This window comes from Chelonia mydas, chromosome 3 (genome assembly GCF_015237465.2).
Source record: "Chelonia mydas isolate rCheMyd1 chromosome 3, rCheMyd1.pri.v2, whole genome shotgun sequence".
Classification (NCBI taxonomy): Eukaryota; Metazoa; Chordata; order Testudines; family Cheloniidae; genus Chelonia; species Chelonia mydas.
Genome location: NC_057851.1, coordinates 137,948,443 through 137,963,301, shown reverse-complemented (window position 1 = coordinate 137,963,301; position 14,859 = coordinate 137,948,443). Strand labels below are relative to the sequence as shown.

Below are 14,859 nucleotides of genomic sequence, written 5' to 3'. Positions count from 1 at the left end.
TACTGGCCTAATACTGCTTTTCTCTGTAATTAATTCCTGTAATTGCCACAACGATGTTGTGTGAGAAGTGGAGAGAGAAACTTAGTAGTGCAGGCAAAGAACCCATTAATTAACTTAGTTATATAAACCTGTTTTGTTGTTGTGGGAAGGATAGAGATCTTTCTAGGCATTTAAGTGACAGTTCCTTCTCCCTTGGACTGGCACATTTGATTCATGGGTACCCCTCTCACTATGGTTTTGTCTACATTCAGAAAGCTTACAGTGGTATAGCTACCAACTGTTAGTAAATCAATGTAGTTAACAAATATGCAAATTTTCTGAAAGTAGACAATGTCCAAATCAGTTGCTAGGAGCTTGAAGGATTCTTTGCACTTCAATCATCTTAGTATCTGCAACAATTGGAGTTGCCTTCACAGTGACTTCTTTCACTGCCTCCCTTTTCTGAGCAGTTTGAGTCTTCTTCTCTTTTGTAGGGGTTTTTAAACTCTTGAGTGTCATCTGTAGTAGTAAGCATTTATATTTTAGTAGCATCCAAAGGGTGCTGGACTAACACGAGACTTCCTTCTTTCCCCTGAAGGGCTTAGTTTACAAGACAGACAATCAAGGGTAGAGGATGGTACATAACATATAAGCAAATTAATGTGGTGAAGAATTGGCATAGTTTTGTTACATGTTTTATTGGGCTTTTCAAAAAAGATTGAGATTCAGGTTGGGAAAGCAATGGGAAGTTAATAAGACAAAGGAAGTAGGGAAAGGAAGGCAAGGTAAGAGGGATGGTCACAGGTCATCACTTTTCCTAGCCATGATCTGCAGGTAGATTGTTTTGTTAGTTTTTCCCCATGCATTAAAAATTGTGTGGAGAAAGCATGAAGGTATTTATAGGAGAGGCTGGCTGTTGGGTGGTAGAGGCTTGGAAACTTCAGAGAGAAGGCAAGGGTTATCTGAATTTTTTTTTTTTTTTTTTTTTTTTTTTTTTTACTATTGATAGCCTTGTGCTCTATATAGACTTACATTACGTGGGATATATTTCATATATGCCCAAGGAAGAGTTGACTAAACAGTATACATTTTTACAAATATGTTTGACCTGTGGCTTTCATTTTGCTTTCTACCGATCTTGCCATTAGACTCAAGTTAGTTTAATCAGGAATTAGAAGCAGTCACTGAATTGGATTGGAATGCCCTGAGCTGTGACTAGGAACGTAGAGAAGCAAATAAAATTCAGTGTAGACAAAGAACTAATTATTTAATGTGTGTTCAGTCTTTCACTAATTTGCTGTGAACTTCATTATTAAAATATTTAAGCTTTTCTCTTGGCTTTGTAGCCCTGTGTGGGTAAGTTTTGTATTCAACACATTTAACATGATTTAGAACAAATTTTAGCTTTCATTTTCTGTAATTCATTTCTTCTGTCCTTTTTTTAAAAGCATTAATGAACCCTTGAAATTATGGGCTAGATTCTCAGCGGATAAAAATTGTCTTACCTTTTTAGAAGTCAGTTAAATTATGCCAGTTACACTGATTTGGGATCTCTGATTTGGGCCAAGGTGTCAAACTATTAACACCTAAATCAGCTTTAACATAAGTGTTTTCATATTAAAAGAAGTAATCATTCCCAAGGAGTGAATTAAAAACAGATTAGCAAAATAAACAAAAAAAGAGTGACTAAAAATATTATGCTTCAGAAGTGTTTTTAATGGAATCTAAAAATGTACCACATCAATGATACACAGGTTTAGTACTTTTAAATGGTTGCTTTGAGAAAGTATCAAGAAACATTTTCATGAACTTTTCCGATTTGCATGGTAGCAGAAGAATAACGTTCAGATTCAGTGAGCTGGGGAAAGTTCTCTTAGTCTGCTCATTTCTGGAATATGAGTTGGCAATGCCATAGGGAAACACAAAAACCCAGGCTGTACCACAGTGGGGAAAAAAATACTCTTTCAGAGGCTCCCACATGGAAAAGTAAATTCGAAATAAGGAAAATGCTAGGAAGATTATATGTTAAAGCAAAAAAAATACTCTTATTTGCAGCCAGATGCTAAAGAAAAAAGCTACATAAAGAAAAAGAAACCAGAAGCAGCATTTGTAGAAAGGGAGTTCAGCAAGCATCTTACTTCAGTACTTTTTCTTCTTACTGCTGTCACCAGGAGTAATTCAGCAAGGTTTTTAATCCATTTTTAAAATTTGTTGATAATCCTTTGACTAGTGTGGGAAACAGGAAGCTTGATTTATAGAGATCTGGACCCAAAGATGGCAATTGAAATTGTTATAGATCGGAATTGCTGTGACTGACATGAATGCTGGACTCCATGGCTGTGTAATCACAATAAACCCTGACGGAGGGTATGTCTACAGTGGAGCTGGAGGTGTAATTCTGTACTGTAGTTTTGATTGAGCTAACATACTAAAAATAGCGAGGTTGCTGTGGTGGTGGGACAGCCTAGCTCTCTCAAGTATGATCCCATCTGTGACTCTATGTAAGTGCTGACGGTGGCTAGCCTATACTGCCATACATGCTGCTGATTTTTAGTGCACTATCAAAGCTAGGGCATGTATGTCTACCTGAGCTGGAAATTACTTCTCCAGCTCCAGTACATATGTACCCCGTAGCTTCCAGATCCGTGTCCCGTCCTTCCCCCCCATCCCATCCCCCCTGGCTAACACGTGAGGCAAGAGACTCTTTGGCCTGTTCTTACATAACTAGGGACCTACCAAATTCACAGTCCATTTTGGTTAATTTCACAGTCATAGGATTTTAAAAATAGTCAATTTCATGGTTTCAGATGTTTACATGTGAAATTTCAAGGTATTGTAACTGTGGGGGTCCTGACCCAAAAGTGGGTCATGGGGTCAGGGGAGTGTCATAAGACTATTGTAGGGGGGTCATGGGATTGCCACCCTTACTTCTGCCCTGCTGCTAGCTGCTGACCAGACTCCCAGCTCTAAATCCACACCAGCAGCAGCTCAGAAGTGAGGGTTGCAGGGTGGGGTGGGGGTTTACCATATATCATGGTTTTACTGGCAGCCCCCAACTCGGGTCGGGGGGGCTGAAAGCTGGGGCCACAGACCCCCGCCCAGGTCGGGGGACTTACAGCCACCCTCGCTTCTGTGCTGCCTTCAGAGCTGGGCTCCCAGGTAGTAGCAGTGGAGCTTTCTGCAGCTGGGGGAGTTTCCCAGAGGTGGGTCTGACCTGGCTCCGGGAGCAGCCCTTGCAGGAGAAAAGGAAGTCCTGTCCCTCCCCAGCCCGGGCCAGGACTAGTCTGGTGCATGGTAGAACCCCCGGCCCTGTGAATTTGGTAGGGCCCTATATGTAAACCATTTCCCTGTGACACAAAACATTCCATTATTTCTGTTGTGTGTTATGCTCAACTTCTAATTCATAAGAGAATCAAGGGATAGCATATGTTGCTGTGCTGTGGTACAGTTTTAGTGCAGAAGGCTGCACACATTAAAACTTCTACTGTAGTGTTGAGTATTTTCCTGGGGTGCACTTTAGCACATCCAGAGTCACATTTTTAATCTTAAGTTAACTAGAGAAAATGCTTTCATTACCCAGTAATTCATTTCATTTCTTCCTGTTCAGTCAGGGCTAGCTTTGCATATAAGACATATGGTGGTCTCTCACAATTTTGTTTTCTGCTTGATTTCCCTCATCAGTATTCCCAAAAGTACATTGGGATGTGCATTTAAAAAGACCTTATTTCTGACTTGTTCTGATGATTTTTTGGGGGGAGGGGGGTTAGTCTAATCAAATGCAACCTATATATAGATGTGGTTTGCATAGTCTTATCCTGATAATTGCCTTCAATTGTTAGTGAGAATGTTTAATTATTGTGAAAATGACCCATCTTTCTAGGCAGGTTAGTCACTACATAGCATAATTTACAGAACACCTAAAACTTTATGAGATTACATAGCAAGTACAATTTATATTTCACAGGAAAGGCACTGTCCTTCACATTGGTAATGTTTTTCATCATATGAGCAGAGGAAGAATCAGCTTGCACTTTGAGTTTTTAATATAAAGCTGCCTTAAAATATTATTTTCAAACAGGTAGCTGAAACTGGTGAGCTGCAATATTAGAGAGCACCATTTAAAGAGTATTTTATTTAATTGTAGTACAATATCTTAGGACATTCCTCTAAAAAATATTAGAGGATATAATGGACTCCCTTCTTTCTCCTGCTCAGGGCTGTAAATTTTTTTTTAATAATCTGAGAAAATACTTTTCTTTTGAATCTTATGAATTAGAAAGTAATTACAGAATCATATTCCTAATATGCCAACTTCTGTCCTGTATTACATTGCAAAACTTTATTTATAGTTTGTCAAATGGCTTAAAAATTAACATGCAGTTTTCTTCTAGGTAACTGCTATTGAACCCATAATTAATCATGGTGGAGCCCGTGTCAGCACTCAACATTTGCACCAGAGTCTGCGATGGCTTTTTGGTGTGGCAGCTGTGGTTACAGATGTTGGTCATATCCTGCTGATTGACCTTTGTTTGGATGATTTCTCATGTAGTCAGAATGAAATAGAGGCATCAGGTAAATTAGCATTTTTATATTTAAACAGATTTTCTGGTTGAGAAGTTAGAAAACTCAGGTTTCCTAAATGAGGAATGTGCATTTCCTATCTGATAAAACATAAGCATCCTGTGTCTTTAAGATCTGTTTGGCTTAAGACTGCTTATAATAGACTACTTGACACCATAAATTCTTCGCTGATGTGCTAATTCTTCCTTGGAAAGATGTTCTAATCTTCTGGTTCTTAAGGCCAAAACTTTTTTTTCAAAAAAGCCTAAATTTAGGTTCTTACGTCCTTATACATAGCCTGACCCTATACCACTGAAGTTGGTGGAAGTTTGCCTCTGACTTCAATGGAAGAAGGTGTGTTAAATGCCTAAATATGATCTTGTACGTAATTTTAGGTAACCGTTTTTTAAAACACTTGGTTTAAATGAAAATTCCTCTGCATGGGCATGTAGAGGAAAGGAGAGGGACATTTAAAAACCCTAATTTAAAAAACAAGCAAACCTGCATTTGGATGTATAGAATCTCTCAATTGCATCCAATATTTCGTTATTATGGAGATATCTTAGTGGCTTCATAGTGGGGGTCGCTTTTGAATATGGGCTTAAAGGATATAAATAAGCTTCATGCTTGAGGGCATAAGTAAACCACTAACTGACAGGGTCTAGAAAGAAACTTACCCTGTGAACCAGTCTTTTTCATAACTGTCTATTATGTGGATTTTTGTACATTAAAGTATCTGGGACAGAAGACTGGTCTAGATGGACTACTGGTCTAATCCAATTTGATAATTCCTGTGTTCTTAAAATGAGCTTGAAGCATAAATACTAATTGAAAACACTGCATAAACTGCACATTTGACAGGGAGTAGGGTATTTGATAATATATAGCATAATGCTAAGCTCTTAACATTTATCCTGAAAAAGCTGAAGAATGTAACCTCTTATATTACATGATCTTGTGTGTGTAGACCTAGAAGTGATCACTGGGATCCCTGCTGAAATCCCACAAATAAGAGAAGCTGTGACCAGAGAGGGACGACATCTCTGTTTCCAGTTACTAAGTCCATCGGGAGCAGCTGTAACAACCTTATGCTACATAAGCAGGAGCAATCAGCTGGTTGTGGGATTCTCAGATGGCTATCTTTCACTGTGGAATATGAAAACCTTGAAGAAGGAGTAAGTGTGCCTTTATATGTGTGTCAATATCTGGAGGCGGGGAACTCAGTTATTTCACTTAACTGATTTAGGTTAAATAGAAAAGTAACTTTGATCAAATACTGAGTGTTGAAATTCTTGAATACAATGTTGAAATCTTTAGAAGCCAATCCTAGATTAATCTTTTTTAGTGGGTTTAACTGATTTTTTTTTCTTTCTCTTAACTGATTCCTTTAACTGCTTCATTTACAAAATAAACAATCTTGGTTATAATGACGAGAATATGAGAGAACTGCTTTGTGTAAAATTAAGGCAAAGTAGTTCAATCTTTCAGTAGTGTATAATGAATAAGGGAAATTTAGAAGACATTGATTTTACTAGAATAATTTTTCCAAGACCCTGTCACAGCTAGGTGTACTTCTTCTTTACAAAGTTAAAGTATATTATTTACATAACTGTTAAAAAATATCTCTGTGACTACTTAAAATCTTAGATGAGACCAGTGGGACAGATTGAAATTAGGGCTGTCAAGTGATTTTAAAATAATTAATTGCAATTAATCGCTCTGTTAAACAATAATAGAATACCATTTATTTAAATATTTTTGGATGTTTTCTACATTTTCAAATATATTGATTTCAGTTACAACACAGAATACAAAGTGTACAGTGCTCAATTTATATTTTTGATTACAAATATTTGTACTGTAAAAAACAAAAAATAGTATTTTTCAATTCACTTAATACAAGTATTATAGTGCAATCTCTTTATCATTAAATTTGAATGTACAAATGTAGAATTATGTACAAAAAATAATTGCACTCAAAAATAAAACAGTATAAAACCTTAGTAGCGATTGGTTGCTACTTGTTCAGCCATTCGCTCAGACAAACAAGTTTGTTTACATTTGCAGGAGATAATGCTGCCCGCTTCTTGTTTACAGTGTCACCTGAAGTGTGCTAGTTCGGGCTTCAAGCGCCATTCCAGGGGACATGTGTCCATGCTGATGATAGGTTCTGCTCAATAGCCATCCAAAGCAGTGCGGAGGGACGCATGTTCATTTTCATCTTCTGAGTCAGATGCCACCAGCAGAAGGTTGACTTTTTTTTTTTTGGTGGTTCTGGTTCTGTTTCTGCATCAGAGTGTGGCTTTTTCAAGACTTTTGAAAGCATGCTCTACACCTCATCCATCTCAGATTTTTGGAAGCCACTTCAGATTCTTAAACCTTGGGTTGAGTGCTGTAGCTATCTTTAGAAATGTCATATTGGTACCTTTGCGTTTTGTCTAATCTGCAGTTAGGTGTTCTTAAAACAAACAATGTATGCTGGGTCATCATCTGAGACTGCTATTACATGAAATCTCTCCCCCCCACCGCCCTCCAAGGAGTTCACTCTCAAATGTAACTATTGCAGTTTTTTTAACAAGATTCATCAGCACGGAAGCATGTCCTCTGGAATGGTGGTCGAAGCATGAAGGGGCATACGAATGTTTAGCATATCTGGCACGTAAATACCTTGCTTTCAGGTGACGTAAATAGGAAGTGGGCAGCATTATCTCACATAAATGTAAACAAACTTGTTTGTCTTAGCGGTTCGCTGAACAAGAAGTAGGACTGAGTGGACTTGTAGGCTCTAAAGTTTTATATTTTGTTTTTGAGTGCAGTTATGTAACAAACTCTACATTTGTAAATTGTACATTCACAACAGAGATTGCACTAAAGCAATTGTATGAGGTGAGTTGAAAAATACTATTTCTTTATCATTTTTACAGTACAAATATTTGTAATAGAAAATAATATAAAGTGAGCACTGTACACTTTGTATTCTGTGTTGTAATTGAAATAATTATATTTGAAAATATTTAATACATTTTAGTTGGTATTCTACTGTTTAACAGTGCGATTAAAACTACGATTAATGGTGATTAAAAAAATTAATCAGTTAATTTTTTTGAGTTAATCCTATGAGTTAACAGTGATTAATCGACAGCCCTAATTAAAACATCTAACAGATCGTTTGTGCCTGAAAAATAGCCTTTCCCACATTCCAGTCATGACTGAGATTGGAGACTGTTCCACCTTGGGACTGGTCACTCTTTTTCTATCTCTGCTCCAGTGTCTCATCTATTACTAATGTGGTTAAAGGGATGTATCAGTGAAAACTGGATGCTTATATAGTGGGCCACAGACTCTGGGTGTGTAGATGTGGTTCTACATTATGTTCTCTTTTTATAGGAAAGTGGGTTATATCTTCACTGTTGGCTTGTAAAATGCTTAAATAATGTATAGCATTTATGCTTTCCAGTGTTAATTAGATGGGTAAGTAATTGTTTTTTCTTAAAAGAATAATACTGTCTTGATAAAAATAGATCCCACATGTTTGCTAAGATCTTGGAGAATAGAACAAGGAGTGTGCCAATCAAACTTGTGGGCAATAGAAACATGGGGAAGGACCGCAAATATTCTAGAGGCTAGGATTAAAATACATTAAGATAAAATTTTGAAAATCAGGCCTATAATAAAATGCTCAGATAATTAGTTTGAGTTCTACCTTGTCAGGTGTGCAAAGGAGATGTTATAATTTATCCCAAACCACTTATGTTAATCATCAAGGAAAGAAGGAAGAAAGAAATGGTTTTAGGTACCAAGTATCAAAGGGGTAGCTGTGTTAATCTGTATCCACAAAAACAAAAAGGAGTCCGGTGGCACCTTAAAGACTAACAGATTTGTTTGGGCATAAGGTTTCATGGGTAAAAAAACCCCACTCCTTCAGATGCATGGTAAAACTTCAGTTAAATAGAACAAGCTACTCCATTGTTGGAGATGTTCAAAGCTGGACATTCCTCCTAGAAGTGTCAAAGGAGAGAAAATGCATTGATCCTACAACAATGCAGGGGATAGATTAGAATAGTGGTTCTCAACCAGTGGTATGCAGAGATCTTACAGGAATACGTCAACTCATCTAGATATTTGTCTAGTTTACAACAGGCTACATAAAAAGCACTAGTGAAATCAGTACAAATTAAAATTTCGTATAGATAATGACTTATTTATATTGCTCTGTATGCTATATCAGAGTTTCTCAACCTGAGATCGCGGGATAGGTTTAGGGGTGTTGCAAGTGCAGGGCTGGCATTAGGGGATGACAAGCAGGGAAATAGCCTGGAGCCCCACACCACAGGGGGCCCCACAAAGCTAAATTACATGCTTCAGCCCCAGGTGGTGGGGCTTGGGCTGAAGCCTTGCCGCTTGGGACTGAAATCGGACTCTTGAAAGGGGTACAGTAGTCTGGAAAGGTTGAGAACCACTGGATTAGAAGGCTCATTGGAAGGTCTTTCCAATTCAAATGAGTCTGAGGAAAGATTAAGTTTATTTTACATAGCTGGATTAAACAAATTACATAGCATTTTTGAAAACTTCTGGTCTGATCAGAAGGAAACAGGTAGAAGTCCTAAAAGTAACCCAACTACTTGTTTGCTCTTTTGGTCATCGTGTTTTGAGCAGATTTTTTCCACCCAACTATTCATGCTGACTGCTCATTTAACTACAATCACCCAGGAAAAAACATAGAACACATCAATAGGTATGAGTAGTCCAAATGTTCATAATATTGTACTTATTTACATTGAAGTTTATTTGCGGTCATGTTACTCGATTGCCTAGCTTTATTAAATCCTTCTGAAATTGTTAAAAATGTTCTCTAAAATTAAAATCAACTTTTAAATAATTGTAAGTATTTCTGGCATGAGAAAATGCTGTGGCTTTTGAAGTGCTGCTTGGAACACTTGGAATGATAAATGTCAGACAGCTAATCACCCGATTTAATTCCTCCCACCACTTTGTTCTAGATACCACTTTCAGCTAGAAGGAGGGAGGATACCTGTCTATGCTGTTACTTTTCAAGAACCTGAAAATGATCCCCGCAATTGCTGTTACTTATGGGCAGTTCAGTCTACACAAGAAAGGTGAGTGAAGACTGATTTAGAAAACTAAATGATCTGTTGTCCAACTGACTTTGAGAGGGCATACATACGCAACTCTGAACGTGTTATAAATGTAAATCTTTCCCTGGGCTACTAATTGGAGATTTGATCCCTTAATATTACATTTTTGTTTACAATTGAAGGGCCAATATGTAGTGTTGTAGCTATGAATCATTTCAACCTTTCTTTTTGAATATACTCTGGCATTTTTTAAAAAAATTGTTTTTGATCACTTAGAAAATGTAAGTGTACTCAGTTTAACCTTGACAATGGAACCACAAGTGCCACCTCTATACTAGCTGAGAAGTAGTGAAGCTTTGAAGTGTAACTTCAATCTGTTGCCTTCTTGCTACAAAATGGGATTGTGAATCTTAATTGCTCTCGTAAATAGAATTTAAACCATTATAGCACTGGTGAAATGCCAGTGAAAGTTGCAGCCATGCAAATGACTTTACTTTTTGTATTTTACAAAAAGCTTTATACTTGACTTTTAGGTAGCTTTCATAGATCTCCTGCAAGTACAGAGGGACAGGACCTACTGAGTACTACTGTGATAAACACCTAGAAATGCCTTTTTCCTAGAACAATTTTCTAGTGTTTTGTTTTGTCTGGTTTTAAATGTCCCAAGTGATAAGCTGCTATCACTTGTTTTGGAAGACTATTCGTTATCAAAGGTGTTTCATGACCCCTTATTTCTGTCTTTGACATTTATAAGGTACCCATCATCTTATATCTGAGCACCAGTATATATATGTGTGTGTATATATATGTTTTATATATATTTTATACACTCTTTTTTTTCTTTCCTGTGTAATACTCTCTCCATTTGAGTTGTGGCTTTCAGAGCAGTTTTTTATTGCATTTATTCAAATAGCTGTCTTAGAGCTGTTTTTGTTGTATTTTGGTTGTTTCCCAAGAGCCTGGGGAATGCTTTTACATAAAAACTTTAATTTATTCAGGTTTTCAGAAAGTAGGCAAAACAGAAGTAACTATCCTTTTAATCAATCTTTCTCAAACTCAGAACTTTGGTGGTTCTTTAGTTTCATATCATGACAAAATAATACAATCAGAGCATGTGTGTAGATTGTAAGTTTAAATTTAAGGCTCTTTTGGTAAAGGTTCCTGCATTAACATTTCATTGTAAAGAACTGATGCTGGTAGTGTTTTTTATAGATGAATGTTAACGCTCTGGAAAATTGTGTGGTTAACATTAATCTGAAGTCCATGGAGTTAAGCAAAAAAAGCAGAGTTCCAGAATTCAGTCAATTAAATACCGAGTGCCAAATGAAAAAAATCTTCAAATTTATCTCCTCTTCTCCTACAATTGTCCAAATATGACAAATTGTAATTGTTTGGAAAGTGGGTTGTTTTCCAGTTTATAACAGAAACATCATCCTTTTAAATGTGCAATACAATATGATTCTGCTTTGCTTTGGCAATAGCTACTTATCAGATATTTCAGGTGGATTACAAAGGTGCTGAAATTATGCTCAAACTCGTAATTTCTTTCTAGTGAAGGAGATGTTGTGAGTTTGCATCTGCTGCAGTTAGCCTTTGGTGACAGAAAACGCTTGGCATCAGGACAAATCATGTATGAGGTAAAGTATGTATGTCTGTGAAATACAACTAACGTTGTGTATTAATCTAAAATTGGAAACAGTAATATTCGCTGTCATGGTTGGGGCTAGGGATACCATCCTCATGTCTTTCTGAATACACTAATTTCAGGCCTTGGGTCTCATGCCTTACCTGCATGGGTTGGGTTCTCCCACTTTTAGATGGGAGTACTAGGCTGTAGTACCATGTGTATCAACTGTGTTTACCTTCCACTGGACTTGATACCTGGGTTACTTCCCTTTAGGAGCTGGGACCAGTGGTGTATATATTGTAACCGAGACAGCTTTCTTAAATCAAAGCATAAGAGAAGAGGGGTTTTTTGGGTTTGTTTTTTTTAAACAACCCATGTTTATAGATGGTTTGTTTCTTCCCTAAAGGCTTAGGAAGATCAATATAATCCCAGACCCTCTTGCCTCTGGGGTATGGGTGGCCGTCAGTACCTCAGTCTCCCTGACCTTCAGGGACTTCCTTTTTAAGTCTAGTCAAAGGTCTTTGTTCTTTCCTGTGACTCTTGGACCTAATTAAACGGATTGGGCTGCTCAGCAGCTGTCTGAGTGAATGTATCTGCATTGTCTCTACTCTCTTGAAGTGTTTGTCAGGAGATGAGAAAATCACCTCTATTTCTTGACAATTCTGCTAGTGAATTAACACAATATATGTATACAATAAATAACACAATGACCTGATCAAGATACAGTATTCATAAATTATTACAGACCGCTGCGAATCTGTCATACTTATACCACATTAATCTTAACAAAAATCACTTTGTGCTGTGCACTATTAAGGTTTGAAAAAACTACTTCTGGAAAGTTTGACGCAAATGACAGTAATCTGACGTAGCAATTCCTCCCTCTTTACCCACTCCATTTTTGTTTTGATACTACTCTTTCCAAATAGTTTGAAAGCAGTGTGGATGCATATAATTTACATTTAATTTTTGAAGTATGAATTTAGGATATTTTTGTAGGACTTTACTATGTTGTTGGCTTGAAAAATAGCTACTTTCATAGGCTTAAATCTCCCCGTGTTTTCAGTTTCCTCCTGTCATGTGCATCCCTTACAGCAAGAAAAGCTCCTTTCCCATCATAGTTCATGTGAGTGTTGACTATATAAATGTTTAGGTACTGTTCAAAGATGTCTTTTTCAATTTTGCAAAGTAAAAATTGATAGTATGAGGACAAGGTATAAATATTATAAAGTGATTAAACCTTTTTTTCTAAATATGGATGCCATTGCTTTATCTTAGTTTACATGCACAGTCATAGTGAAAGCAAAGTTCATACACTGCTCTGGATTAACAGAATGTGCTCTGCTTTACCTTAGGTTTTGATTTTTTTAGAAGGGCTTTGCATTTTAATTTAGTCATGCTTTTCGTTTTACATTGCCATGAATGCTTTGGCAGGAGGATATGGGGAAGTTTCTCAAAATTATTTTTTCTCCCTTCAGCTTCAATTTTCCATGTTTGTGCTTCACTTTATGCTGTTGTATTAGAGCTCTGGCTAAAAAATCTTTTTCTCTGTTCTTCCCTGTGTGTGGTCATCTCCCACTCCCACCCCCCAAGCGAACACACACAAATTTTTATACCTCATAAGAGTTCCCACCTCATGGCTTCCATTACCCTTATTTGCCCTGTACCAATGCGTTGACACACAAACTTTGTGTACCCCAGCACTTCTTGATTTCAGATGTATCTTTTGATAAAATCTGACTGGCATAACTATACATGAATTCCCAGAGTTGCTAAGTGTGTGCATGTGAAATGTTCATTTTTTTTTCTCACATTACATAAAGCTTGTTTGGATGAGAGAGTGTGATATGGAGGAATGTGTGGACTTATGTTTTGTCTTAAAAAAAAAAAAAAATCTTGAAAATGTGGGTAGATTAGGATGACTGTAGAAATGTATATTTAGCTTTTTAAGGTTATTATAGGGGTTTTAAAGAAATAAAAAAGGAAAACTTGATACTTAACTATTTGTCAATAGCTACTGCCAAGTCCTTGTAAAACTGGATAATAGTAGGAATTCTCCTGAATAGTGAAAATGATGGACATTATTAGTATTTTGTGTCTACTTGGTTTTGTATCAACTTACCAAAATTAGTTCCTCAGATCTAGGGTTATTGAATACTTTATTGCACTTAGTCTCTGTAACATGCCAGAATATATTCTTAAAAAATATGTAATTTGGGATTCCTTTGGTTGACTCATAAATATGGAAGAGACTGCATCTCTTAAGTGTAATATCATACACATTCATTTCAAATAACTTTTATTTGTCTTTCAGGGTTTGGAGTACTGTGAAGAAAGGTACAGTCTAGACCTCACAGGTGGAGTCTTTTCATTAAGAGGGCAGACTAGCAATACCAAACTACTCAGTTGTCAGACTATAGAAAAATTTCGCAGCCATATTGACAGAGAGGATGGCGTGAATGAAGGTTTGTTGCTAGGTCCAAAAAATTTTCCAGTTGAACTGTAACATAATGCTTTTGAAGAAAACAGTAGAGTTGAATTCTAAAAATATCTGTTAGTGCTGTACCCACAGCCCTAACAGTTTACTTGAATAGCTGTGTAGAATAAACATGTTTAAAGACTAAAAGTAAGATTTTTGAGTTGCAATTAGTATGGAAAATGACAGTGGAACAGGGAAACCTGATACATAAAGTACATGATTAAATTGGAAAAATTATATCTATATCTCTCTTTGAGGTGTAGGCTTTTTGATGTTCAGCTGCCTTTTAAACTTAAAGGTAAGTTAAAAGTATAATAATGCTTTGGAAACAGATTGTCCAAAGCTATATTCTGGCTAGGCCTTTTTAATGCTGTCCTGCTCTTGTTGTGTGGAGGACTTAAAAAGGAATGTGAAATTTTTGTTTACATACAGTAGTTGCAGGAAAAGAAGATACAACTATTTCTATAATTAGTAAATACAGCAGGCATAAGCTACAAAGGCTGCCTAAAACATGGAGTTCATATTACTCGCCAATTTCTCCGTAGGCTGTTGTGCATATTCCTTCTGTGTAGACAACTGGGCTGCTTTCAAGTTTGTTTGTATTTAAATAGCCAAATTAGATTGAGCTGTTAAACTCTAGATAATCTGTTTAACTATATACTGAAACCGGAAAGTGGTCAGCTGCTTGCGGTGGTGATGAGCCAAAAGGGGCATCTGTGAAGGAAAACTTCCATGTATGAGGAGAAAGGTCTCGTCGCCCCCCCCCTCCACCCCCCACCCCCCCCGCCCCCCACCCCCCGTAGCTTGAACGAACACAATGAAAATTGCTCTCTTTGAGTGGGGAAAAAAAGCACTTTAGTTGGGTGATTTTTTTTTTTTCTAGGAAGTAAGATGAACTTTAAACACCCATACTCATGGGGAAAAGTATTTGAAAAGTATTTCCCCCCCATCCCCCTCAGGTAAATCTAAGTGTCTAAAACTTTTTGAGGGATAAATGTAACATCATTTTATTTTAAAAATTAACATCATTTTTCTTTATGGAAATATGGGGTCCAGGATTTGTAAAAGACAAAATCAAACCTCCCTGGACTCCCTGCACCCCCACCCCCGCCACACAT

At 36.9% G+C, this 14,859-nt stretch overlaps 1 protein-coding gene across 2 annotated transcripts in view; it reads left to right on the top strand.

The window, feature by feature from the left end:
• The window catches only part of AHCTF1 (AT-hook containing transcription factor 1), an 82,797-nt gene that overhangs the window by 16,431 nt on the left and 51,507 nt on the right, over positions 1-14,859 (top strand). For both annotated transcript variants that reach the window (XM_037895371.2, XM_037895372.2), the window contains exons 4-8: positions 4,371-4,551; positions 5,507-5,714; positions 9,540-9,656; positions 11,188-11,272; positions 13,577-13,727. In XM_037895371.2, coding sequence (XP_037751299.1) covers positions 4,371-4,551; positions 5,507-5,714; positions 9,540-9,656; positions 11,188-11,272; positions 13,577-13,727 — 742 coding nt within the window. The remainder of the gene's footprint in view (positions 1-4,370; positions 4,552-5,506; positions 5,715-9,539; positions 9,657-11,187; positions 11,273-13,576; positions 13,728-14,859) is intronic.